General features: G+C 34.8%; 1 protein-coding gene across 4 annotated transcripts; it reads right to left on the minus strand.

Moving 5' to 3' along the window:
• Positions 1-29: 29 nt before the first annotated feature.
• Positions 30-12532, minus strand: LOC116770592 (E3 ubiquitin-protein ligase RNF13). Of its 4 annotated transcripts, none has more exons than XM_061526690.1 (12): positions 12342-12532; positions 10779-10953; positions 6075-6241; positions 5364-5455; positions 4579-4681; positions 3738-3846; positions 3208-3382; positions 2649-2812; positions 2335-2439; positions 2116-2159; positions 1523-1671; positions 30-1385 (listed from the first exon to the last, which is right to left on the minus strand). In XM_061526690.1, exons 2-12 carry the CDS (start codon positions 10875-10877, stop codon positions 1333-1335), a joined length of 1260 nt encoding a protein of 419 aa, XP_061382674.1. In that variant the 5' UTR covers positions 10878-10953; positions 12342-12532; the 3' UTR covers positions 30-1332. The 4 variants fall into 4 exon arrangements, with proteins under 4 accessions (XP_061382674.1, XP_061382675.1, XP_061382676.1 ...); XM_061526691.1 differs by having other exon boundaries at positions 12338-12532; XM_061526692.1 differs by having other exon boundaries at positions 12294-12532.
• Between the last annotated feature and the right edge of the window lie 962 nt (positions 12533-13494).

Below are 13494 nucleotides of genomic sequence, written 5' to 3' on the forward strand. Positions count from 1 at the left end.
GGACAATATTACGTGAAAATAAGACAATATTTCGTGAGAAAGGATTTATTCTTTGGTTTTATGATGTAACAGCGACCTCGACTTGAACCGGAACTAATCTCACCTGACTTTCACCGCGGTATGTTTTGAACAATTCTTGGTAAGACGAAAACTACAATAATTCATCGACGACGCACTGATCTGGAGAGATTTTAATGAATGTACGTCACTTAACGTCTAGGAATTCAGGTACGAAAACGGAAATTTACAGAACTTCAAATGTTACGACACAAAATACAAAACCCACATGCCACGGATGTGTCTGTCTTACCAACAATTGTTATATTTATTAGTAAACATATTTAAATAATAAGCCCTCACTACCGATGCGGAGTCACGTTAATATATACAGCGATTTTATACATTCCCCTATACATATAAAAAAATAACAATTCAAAGATAATCGATTTTTTTACAATTAAAAACTGGGACAAGGAATCGATATAAAAATATATAAATTCTAAAGACAACTGCTCAGTTAGTATATATTACTCTCCTATACATGCCATACAATATTACAGCCGGCTCACTGAAGCTGTTTTAAACGTATGGGCAAATTATTCATACAAATGAGATTAGGTACAAATAATATACAAACCTTAATTTGGAGGATGGGTTTGTGTTCACATGTGTTATAGCTACACCGTCCAAACAGCTAGATACTAACTATATATTATTTTTAGCTTAAACTTAATAATTTTGTTGACTACCGTCCCGTCAACGCGTCCTATTAGTTTTGAGAATGAACTTATCACGTGACTTGAAATTTCGTGTAATTTTTCTCGACGCCTACATATTATAATATACAACCAGAGACTCGATACTGGAGTATAGCGTGTAGTGTACATACATCTGATACCCTTCAGTTATTGGTAATTTTTTGGGGCATAGACAACATTTGCGTCAATCAAAACTTAAATAAAATTTACTTATACAGGAGGCTGTCAAAATTAGAGATAGTATGATGAAATGTAATCTATATGTTTTGTCACTCGACACAAGACATGCTTTACTCGTGTTTGTAAACTAAAAACAAAATATTAAAGTAAACATTTTTAATCGTCTCAGTTAACCGCACAACGAGTCAGATGTTCTCATCGTCACTAAAAGTTTAATATACATTGTTAGTTACTTTTAATATGGCAATAGTTTATTTGAAGTAAATAACGTAAGACGGCTGATGATTTACGCGTCCTGTACAAGCGTCGGGTTAGCGACTCCACAATACATCGACACAAAACGGTTCGAGGACGTGAGTGGGTGTCGACGTACTGTAATTTATAATACGTGTGTTCATAAATCTATGTAATGCGGCTCGGAGGACTGCGCCGGCAGGGCTGCCACGACTGAAATACAACGAGACAGGGACGTCAGAACCTTCCTCACGCGGTTGATAGGTACAAAGGAGACGGAGGGTCATATGTTTTGATATTTGTGTATTTTCTATAGATCTAGTGTTGCCATATATATAATAAAGTATTACCTATTTCTCCGTCGTCGTCCGTGGAGTCGTCGTTGACTGAGCGAGTCATGTTCGAGTGTGTGTGTTGAAGTCGCGCACGCCGGCGGGACCTCCGTCCGCGGCGACGGCCGGGCTCCGACTGAGGCACCAGGGGAGCTGTCTCCGGAGCACTGGAGTTACAAAGTTTAGTCAGAGTAATTAACGGACAGCGCCATCTGTAGTCTACACGTGTCTTCATAGAACATGCGTTTCTCCCATGCATTCATTTCCGTGTTCCTTAAGGGACTGCACGGAGGTTATTAAAACATATAACTTTTAAGTTTAAGACGTTTAGACGTTTAAGCTACATCACTGGAGAGTTTCATTAAAACCTGTTCAGTTTGTTATTTATAGCATTATCTTTGTATTATTTTTCCTCTCGCGTTCTATCAGTTCGTTGTATAACATCAATGTGTGCCTATTTTTACCTGTTCTGTGTACACCGGAGGGTCTCACAGATTATATAAGTGTTACCTCGATAAGACTTCTAGTTGAGATTATTGTGTCCAAGAAAATTAATTTGTCCCAGGATATATTATTAAAACGACCGAGACTGCAGTACTTTAATAACTTACTTGTCTTCATTGTTAGTGTTGCCGTCTTCGGTAGGTCGCGCCACCTGAAACATTACAAGTGGAATATTAAATCATTTGATGGAACTAAAATAATTTTTGTATATAAAGAAACGATACATTAATAATCATACAGATTTATTTTATAGGGTGTTGTTTTTAAATGACTCATATGTCCACGTCCTTATATTATGAATAGATAAGCATCACGTGTATACTCGCCTCAGGGTCGTGTTCGTCTCCAGGTTCGTTCCTCCCTCGTAAGCTATATATATACCTCGCGGCCCTCACGAAGGGATTCTCACGTTGCTCTTGAAATGTACCACCCTGTATAAACATCAGACTTGTAATTATTCTGTAAACGAGTAACCATCTTATATGACAGCGTGGTTTAGTATCAAATACGGCCGATTCCAAGCAATTTTTTCTCTTCCACGTTATAAAGTTCTATAACTATGACAGGACCTCTCTCCGGGTAAGCGAGGTCAGTGTACTACACGTCCGAACCGTCGGTATGATCTTTGAGACTGTGTGACCTGTGTGTCGTTTCCCCTGTCCAGCAGCGGCTGCGTGTCGTCCGAGTCCTGGTCCAGGTCCAGGTCCGCCGCCCGCTCGTCCGCCGCCAAAACTCTCCGCTTACACACGGGACACACGCGACGGTTCTGAGTCAGCCACGGGTCGATACACTTCGCGTGATACGCTGATTGGAAAGATAATTTAATGTCAGTACGGAGTAATACTGCAGAGCAACCGCTCTATGTCGAACGGAATCTGTTATGAGAGGGGAGGGGGAGGGAAAGAGAGAGAGAAATCAAATATGTGTATTCTCTTACCCCTACAGTAATACACCAAAGCCAACTCTCTTTCTATCTCCCTCTCAACTTTCGCCTCACCATCTAACATATTTTCCAAGCTATCATTTATCATCCAGCAGCTCAGGCGTGTATAAGTTTCACTTGAAAACTATCAATACAGACATATAAAGTTCTGTTGAGTTCTATATGCTTATTGTACCATAGAATAAGAAAAGAATATTTTGTTTCCAGGTCAGTGCTGGAAAACCTGGTTGTTGTTAGTAAGCTCGTGTGTTCTCACCGTGAGCACAGGGCAGCACCCTGAGCCTCTCCCCCTCCTGGTAGTCGTCGAGGCAGATGGCGCAGGTGTCGTAGGGATCCCCCTTACTGAACTTGCAGGTGGGGATCTTCTTCAAGGAGCGGTTCGGCAGCCGGTGTCTCCGCGCCCTCCGCCGGTCCTTTATACATTTCACTATCTGTGGAATATTAATTGGACATTCTTGTACTTAAAAAAAAAATCTATTCCTTTTTGTATACGAATTTTAAGCGACGATTGCTTTTCTAAATAAAATTTGAATATATGCCGCTTGGAATTTTTATTTAGTTATCAAGGAAAACCATCACACACATAATAACTATATTTATAAATAAACATTTTGAGAAGAGCAGCGCGAAACCGCTTTGAGAATTTAATTCTTACCAACTTGAGTATTACATAAGTCATAGCGACCATATATCGGGATAGTTTCATCAAAACCGGTCCATCATATGGAGTGTGACAAACACACATACACCTGGATTAGGTAATATAACGCTATGACTCCCACTGACCATGAAGATGAGTATGACGACGAGACACAGCACCACCACCACGGCGAACGGCAGCAGGAGGTGCGTGTTGATGTTGAAGGGAATGTCGCCGTTCACCATGATGTAGTAACTGGAAATATAACAAGTGTACCAGCTCGGGCGACGGCTGAGAGACGCCATGTGTGCTGTGACCAGTAACGAACGGTCCCGGTAACCGACCGCCAGCGACATCTGTCGTCACGTGACGTTATACAAAATATAACTAATGTAGCCGACGGAACTTCACGGTTATCGAGATCTTTCTTAACCTGTGTGTAAATCAATGTCATTCATTCATTAGTTTTTTTTGTCAACTAATTACAATATATTGAGCTCCCGGGCCTTATTGCTCCTGTTATAATTATTTACTTATCTACACACACAGCAGCACAGGAGCCTAGCCGTATCACAGGTTACACTATAAACCGTCGCTAGTCGGTGCAGGCGGCGCGCTCGCCGCTTGTTGACTTCACGTGTATGAGTATTATTATTACTTTTAAATAAACACCTCCATTTCCGTCTCTCAATATATAATCACGTCATGCCAATTTAGGTGACGTCACTTCAAACTGTTTATACAATACATATGCCAATATTAATCTGTATATTCTTCCCCTTCACTTTCAGCGCCATCTAGTAGAGACGTCATCAAATCACGCATGTTACGATTTCAGTCTCTTAATATTTTATGTGGGGGTACATTTTCGTTTGAGTGTAAACTTAACATTAAAGGTATATTTTGGCGCTCTCTCTCTCTGTCTCTCTCTCTCACACACACACAAACATATATCTATCTCTCTTTCTCTCATTGTACTGTACGTACTGGTTGGTGTAGATGTACTCCTCGCCCAGTATGATGCCGGCGAGGTCGCTCACGAACACGGACGGTATTGTTATAGTGTCGGGATCCTTTGCTGACATCGTCTCTGGAACATTAGGATATGACGTCATCATTTGTCTGAGTGTGTGTGCGTGTGTGTTACACTAGAGGCTACACAATAATATAAATGACTCACACACCCTCATTAATTAATTCAAGTATTTAATACAAACAATAACCATCGATAAATATCGACTTAATGCTTGACATAGTGTAAAAAAGTATATCAAAATGGGCGTTTATAACTTTCTAACTGTGTTAAGTCTACCACTTACACTGTGACTGTCTGTTAACTCCATCTCCCGTATATATAAACGCGTCCGTCTGTAGCGAGTTCATTAAAACTATTGCCGGTAGAACTTAACCAGATAACGCAACATTCGATCAACTTATCTGCTTCAGAGTGGCTGAGTCACAACTGACTAACACTTAAGTCCAAGCAGTAAGGTCCAAAATGGTTTGAATGTTTTAAAGTTTATTTCTCTGAAGTTATTTTTGCTACGGTTTGTATCGGATTTAATTGCGACATTTTATTTTTTTATATAGGTTGTATATTAGCATACTATGAGTAATATAATCCGGTTATTCCCGTACTGAATTAACTGGATAGTTGATCGAAATTATCAAGCTCGAGATTGTAAAGACGCTTTGTAGCGCTTTAATAATTTTGCGTCTAAGCATACGTTTAAATGGCTATAGCTTTTTTCGTTGCTTTGCATGTAACTCACCGAGTTCGCTCGAGTTGACATTGTGCACTATGGCGCAGTCGAAGCCCGCCTCTTGAGCGTTGCGAATTTTCACTTCGAAACTGCAGTTGTACCTGCAATAAGACAAATATTAATATGTATATAATTTGCACTAGTTCTTGACCGCGGTTTCCTCTGCACGTGCCCGATTTAACCTACACAGTACGTTTTTCGGATTCGCTTTATAAATATGAAAATTGTAAACACCTTATTCTCCTTTGAGTTATATATTTCTTTGGTGCTAGCCTAATTTTAATCGTAAAATGTATGTCCATAGTTTATAGCATTCCTGGATATATGAACTATAACCCCTGAAAGAAATTCTCAAATTGTTCCAGTATCTACTGAGCTAATCGCGTACAAACAAAAAACTCAGCTTTATAAAACAATCCATGACATAAATCAGACGAATAGCATGAAGGGTTCAAAAACTTGATGCTGTTTATAAGAAGAAATAAAACATCTTATGATGAAAAATTTGATATCAAATAAACACACATAAAGATAGCCGTTGAAATATTGAGATAACTGTATAATAAACAATCCCATATATTATGAATACAATAATATGAATGATATACTTTAAGTAAAAAGATTTATTAGTCAAAGGTTATACAATTGTATAACCTTTGACTTTTTCGTTGTCAAAAAAATATTTTATATCTAAGAGTCGATTAATCTCTATCTACCCACCTGGCTATCAATACGACCCATTTGCCGGTGAAGTTCTCGTCGAGGGGCGGCTTCTCGAGGGCGGAGCACCCGTCCCGAGGCTCGCCCGCCACCAGGTACCCCCGGAGACCATCCGCCGGCAGCTCGGGACCGAAGCTGGCTGGCACATCTAGAAACTCCTCCGCTATCTGGGATATGGACGAGAGACATTGTGTCGATAGGTAACAAAGATCACCTCGTCTGCCCGTGATCACGGTTGCTGCAAATTAACCGTGACGTCGGGAGTGTGTGCTTTCAAAAATAATAAAATATAGCGTAGTAATCCGAAAATTAATAGTTTCATTTAAATGAATACTCGCGAAGGTCTTGAGAGTTCATTAAGAGAATTATATGCTTATAATCAGTTTACAACGTCACACTACGTACGGAGCGTTAGGAGTTTTTCACACGTAAATCTCGATTGCATTATTAACGTAGGTTATTGATTAAGAAACGGGAATAGCTCTGTATAATATGACGGGACAGATCTAGGATAACTGATCAGCATACTTAGCTTGTTCGTTGATGGACTGCCTCTATGAGACAAGGGAGTGACATAACAATAATCGGAAGTGTTAATGTAAAATAAACGAGCATAAGTGATCACAGTTATATTGTTGCTTTGTAGGGCGTCACAAAAAATCTAACGCAGCATCCAGTTGGCGAGAATATCCACAAATATTGTCTTAATAATTTAAACAATGAGAACTTTTTTTAGGATTTCACAAAAAAAAAAAAAAAACTATCAAACGCAAGTTTGGATGAAAGTTTATAGTAGTGTGCTTAAACAACAGAATATAATAATAAAACACTTCGTTCAGTTTTCGCGAGAATAAAAGCTGTATGTAGTGTGACGTCAGTAGACATAGACTAAAGATGTCGGTGACGGTCTGTTCACAAAACATCTTGTTTCACTACATATGTGTATCTCTGAGCCTAATTACGAGAACCACGCGAACGAAACCGCAGACAAAGGCTAGTCTTCGCGGGAAAATTCTGTCATGGCAGTACGATATTTAAAATAATAATCATTATTACATGTGGGTATGTCTGAGTGTTGAAATATATTATACAGATAATATAGTATCTATAGATAGATATGAAACAAGGCCATCGTATAAAGTACAGTATTACAATAAGGTATGCACATCAATTATGAATACTTACGAAGTGCTGCATACTAATTATATGCATCACGATTACGCTGTTGACGGATGTGTTGTACATCACGCGATCTCCGGATATAGATGTCTCACTGACTTACTCGATCTCAACCGACACCGCATCGACCGCTGACAGACGTGTCCGCGGTGTTCATATATGTATACGACGGTAGATTTCGTTTACACAAACATACATACATATAACTTTAAAGAAAAAAATGACGAAAGATATTTAATTATTTCTCTGTATCAGATCGTTCGAGGTGTTTCTATAAATAGACGTCTCCTTAATGTGATATTTTATCGTTCTTTGTTAATGTATTTATTAACTTTGTGACTGTTAGTATTAAGTTAACAACGTATTTCCCTACTAAGGACGATCGATAATGAAACATAATTTACAGGCCGGTTCCTTAACGCTCTACTTTTACTTGAAATGTTAAAACCAAAATCGCGCCGGCAATACGATCAAAGTAATTATAAAAAGCAATGCAACGTCAAAAGCAACCTTTCAACAAAGTTTTAATAATACGAAATTATAAGAAAATTTCTAAAAATAACCTAACGAGGTACGAGGTAATAAAAAACTGGTATTACTTTAGTACAAAGACATTAAACGATTTCCGCCCTTTAAGACACGGAGACTTGGCCAGTCAGTCGGTTGCATTGTACATCACGCGGAGTCAAATAATTATTATAACGAAAATTGATTAAATTTACAAAAAACGTACACATCAATTGTCAAATCAGTTTTAAGATTATATCTAGCAAGCGTGATAAATTTAACCGAGTAATCTTAGGCCAGAAACGGAACACATCATTTTTGAAAAATTTGCGAGTACGCTTAAACTGCGATAAACATTAACTAAAAACAGCTGAGAACCACCGCAATCAAACTAACTCTTAAGTATGACAAAACCGCATCAAAATCGGTCGATCCCTTTGAGAGCTACAATGCCATAGACAAACAAAGACATCGAAGTCCAATTTCTAACACCTCTTTTTTGACATGACTAAAAAGAATTTCATAAAACCCGATTCTCGTTGAACAAATAAAATAAAATTTCTTATACGGAACACAACAACACCACCCGGCTTCCGCGCACTTTAAACTGTTCGCTTTAAACAAATCATTTTGTTGAACAGCGTCGGTAATATTCCAACACGATAAGCTATCATAAGAAACGCTGAGGTTTGTCGAATTATAGTACAATTATATTAACATAATCTAACACAATCTACGAACACGTGGTATCGAGGAAGGGGGGACTTTTGAAGTAGAAATATTAAATACATTTGAAGGAAATTATCCCTTAATACCATAGCGGAAGAACGATTTAGGTTCAACTTTATTTGTTTAGTAACTTATTTGCGTTGCTTCCTGTACGATGATGATTTAAGTGCACAATTAGTATGACTAATATAAAACGTATCACTGTCGCTGGTAAATTATGATTTTTGAATTTAAATTAATTCTTTTCTAAGTTTTTTCTTAACAAATATACTCAATGCTTCACGTGAAACGAGGCAGTGAGACTGTTAGTTTAAGGTACCTACTTATTAAATTATCGTATGAAGAGATTTATTAAATCCGCTATTAAAAAATATTTGAAACAAAAATAATACTCGTTTATTCATTATTACACTAACGCGACGACATCAGACTTTAAAATGCTTTCAGATAATAAATTGTCGTAAACTTGTAATTCATCTACTAAGAAAAAAAAAGTTACCTGACTGTAATTTAAAATTAACATATTTTACTAAACGCCTATGAAAGTATATATTATAAGCGTATGTCGAAACTGGAAGTTTTTAAATTTTTATCCGTCTGTTTGTTCCGGCTTATCTCTGTATCGATTGAGATGGAAATTTCACTCACAGTTAGACAATATAATAATGAGTAACCCGGGCTGCTTTTTAGACGAGATCACAAAAAGGAATGTCTCAATTCGATTATATGTTTGCGAGCTAATAATTAAAAATATGTATTTATAACCGAAAAGTCATTGTTCTGAGGTAGTTCCATTCTCACCAAGTCAGGATCTGATACAGGGAGCGTCTGAGATCGAATGAAACCTCAATTAGAATAACTCCTAAATTTAATGGTATTTAATATGCGAAAGCCACAGGCAACATTTAGTATATGATTAATAATTGTCTGCAGTGGCCGAATTTCATCAACATACATTTTATTTTAGACAAGCAACACCGACGTCATCCTGACATGACGAATGTGTCATTTTGTTCAAGGCGTTGGGTAAGGATTGCAATTCATTCTTAATGCCGACGATGGGTTTCTATGATACAGTCTTTGATGTAAATCAACACAACAAATTACGCTAACATAACGTTACTTTATAATTACTCGATCTTTGAAAACAATATTGAAATTGTGGGAGACGTCTCAACTACTGACAGATAACTGACAGTTATTTTAAACGTATTTAGCGTAATGCACCTTAAAAATTTTTATAATAAATTTTGATTTTTTTTTTGCAATCTGCTACATTTTCTTACTTATTACTCAAGTATTGGCAATGATGATAATATGACGATCACGCGGTGATATATCGACAGGAAAAATAAATAACACAAAGTATCGGGTCGTGATTAAACAAAAGGATTTTTATAACGATTAATGAACGTTAGTTACTGTCATTTATATTTGCTGGAATCATTGAACGTACGAGTTTTGACATATGTCAAAACTATTTCATTTTGTTTATTGCTATTTGAAATAGTTTAAAACATAATAATACCAAGGATAACGAATGATAAAAAGTTAGGGTGACCATATTTTAATTTTTTTTATTTAATATAAAAATTGATTGTGCAAAGATATAGAGAAACATTTCATTTTAACACAGCCACATCAATTGTTAGTGTATTTACAACCCCACAAATATTATATTACGGTATCCATATACAAGGTATCAGGATTCCTTGCATTATTTTTATTAAGACAGCAATAACTCATCTTACTAACATAGTATATGTCACTATGTCACAGTCATGGGTTGATCTGATCAATACCTAAATTTACATGTTATATTTGAGACACTACAAAGTATAGTATATATATATGTCTGTATTTTAAACCATTATGGCCAGATCTCATTACAAGATATATGTACTATTGATTGAGGGGAAACTTTGTATGCATATTTCGAATGACATTGTAATGCTCGAGAAGTGAAAAACATATTTGTCTCTTTATGAAATGTGTTTCGTTTAGAAATTGTACATTAATTACCAATGGATGTCATTATTTTAAAAACGTATCTATAAAAAAATACTTTAACCTAATTAAACATATCAAACACCATGTATAATGGAGATAAAACAATTATTGAAACCTAATATTTTTTTTAATTTAACACAGATTATATAAAAATCATTATTACATACTTAAATTTCGAAATCTATTAAATTAAAATATTTAATTTTTATCTTAAATCTCCATCAAAAAATATTTTCTTTTATGAAAAGATAAAATAAAGGAATGTATATCAACTCTCACCGTGTGAGGTAGTTCCTGTGTATAGACTATAACATTGCCGTGTACGGAGGTCAACACACTGAGCACAGCCGTCAAGCAGAAATGTGATGCGTGCTGCATTGTACGAGCATTACTTCAACACCGATAATATTCTTACATCCCTAGTTTTAGGTCCGTCAGCATTTCTTGCATTGTACTGAAAAGAAAATCATATAATATAGAATACTATTTACTTATACATTAGTTTTTTTAATTAAATAATATTCACGAATAATGTTTTTTAATATTTTTAAGTACTTTGATGTTTATTTTCATTAAAATTCATGAAAGAATTTAAAATGATTGATTCATCTGGTTGATAAACAAAAAGATAACTCGACAGAGGGGTTAAAAGATAAAAAGATAACTTATATTAAACATTAAAAGATATTTATAACCTGCCAAACTGGAGATGTACGTATGTTTTTTTTTTATTCTTTAAGTTACCACGGTTGTTTTATAAATAGCCATAATTGTTGTGACGGCAAAGAATTTTTTATGACAATAATTGGAATTCTTTAAATTGATTTGAAGAAATAAACAGTTTTACTTAACTTCACTGAAATAGTTACCTTAGGGAGAGTTCAATTTGAAATAAAATAGCAGTTATTATTTCAACCATAATGTGCCAATTGATTTTAGGGCAGGGTTCACAAGTTCGGTAACAGTTGTAGCAAAAAATCAGGATTATTTAGAAAAATGCGGATTTATCAGAAATGTTAGATATAATTTCAATAACACACATACTTCAACAGATCCATTATAAGCAGATAAATGAAAAGGTTTCATGCAGGTTTCTCTTACGTAAGAGCAGAATGATTATATTCTTGTGCCTAGCTAATTGTTCCTTTGTTGGCTGTATAGAAGATGAAGATTTGATGACTTAACACATAATAAATAAATGCAGACCGACAGAGATAATTCAATAAATTCTGATTAAATTTTTATGGCTGCACATCAGCCAGTGAAAAGTTATATGTTACTCAATTAGTTATCTCCATAATATTTACATTCATACTAATTAGAGTCCTGTTTCAGCCAATAAGGCAAATTATAATTAGAAATGATATGACAAAGCTAAATAAATCTCATGTGAAATTATTTATTGTTCACAAAACATTGGATTTTGTTATAACTAGATGTCAAGTAACAACAGTATACAAAAACAAAACTATTTTGTAATAGTGTTTTGACTCCACATATTGTAGGGTCGTTTTTGTTTTTTGTAAAAAAAAACCTTATTTCATAAGAATTATTGGGCTTTGTAGAGTTTTTGAAAAAAATCGGATTGTGAAACGCAGTACAAATAACTCATTTATACATCAGGAAATATTTTATACGAAAGTTTCGTAACAAAAAACAATGACTTACTGATTACGAATTATTTATGTAAAAACAATGAGTACGGTAAAGGACTAAAAATTAAAGCGTATTGTTCATCTAAATACTTGATAGGACATATTGTCGGCCTTGAATCACGTGCAAAAAACAATTTACCATTTTTTCCAACTAGTCCCGTTTATATTTGCAAACAAACGTACTTACACCATCTGCACAGAAATATATTTAAATGTCTTCTTTAGTCCATAACAAAGGAAAAATCGTTTATTTATAAACTAGCACAGCACATATATTTTGAAAACAGCACCTAGTACTTGTCTGTATCTTTAAAGAATTAAATTAACTAAAACTACGACTGATTCACACTTCGGAAAAATCATGTCAAATTAGATGTCAGTCGGGTTACGTTCATAAACACAATTGCCCTAACTAAAAATAAAATAAATCTTTTAAATTCTGCTAAAAATTAAAATGTCCTACATTTTTTAAACTAAAATAGTTTTTATAAATACATTTATCTTATTACCCTTAAGCAATGTTTTAATTTGTGAAATATTAAGGTTTTAAAACAAAATTTTTCTAAAACTTTAAAAATATAGTTGTCTAAAAGGAAATATGTTTGTTAATTTTCGTTTTATAATTACAAAGTGGCATGTGGCAATAGTCAGTAAGTCATTAGAGCACTAAAGAACGAATTATAAATGGCAATTACAATTCGGCCGCTGAGAGATTGTGATTTTGATACTCTTGTTTTTACATTTTTTAATTTATTGTTATCAATTGTAACATTAAATTTTTCCGTGTATTCTTTTATAAGTTGACAACATTTTATTTTTTTTAATGTTAAAAAAGTAAAACAAGTTAAAACCGCAGTAAATTATACGGCAGATCAAAGTTACTTCGCCCGTTCGATCACGACCACGATGACTATAACTTGAAAATTGAAATTTTGTTGACTAGCACTGTTCTCTTTGCCTGTTCTGAACGTAACGAATTAAACAAAAAAAAATGACTATGGCACTTCTTCTTAGAATTAACGTTTCTAAGTCAATTAAATCGTGATCATGATTATGGGTTATAATTAAAAAAAAAACCATCAGAAATGTTATCAACTAACGTTATTCTTTCAGTTCAAAATATGTTTTCATATTATTTAAAGAATTATATGTAAAATTCTTAATTTTGTTTCCTCTAACTAACATGACGATACTTATTTTCTTAAGTTTTATTGTCATCAGACCATTCATAAAAATAAAATGTACTTAAATGCATAAATCAAAATGCCTTAATTTAAAACCTGTTATTGAGTTTCAGTGACAGTAACGATTATTATTTAAAATCTGAAAATATCCTAAAA

Source organism: Danaus plexippus (genome assembly GCF_018135715.1).
Source record: "Danaus plexippus chromosome 3 unlocalized genomic scaffold, MEX_DaPlex mxdp_25, whole genome shotgun sequence".
NCBI classification, from domain to species: domain Eukaryota; kingdom Metazoa; phylum Arthropoda; class Insecta; order Lepidoptera; family Nymphalidae; genus Danaus; species Danaus plexippus.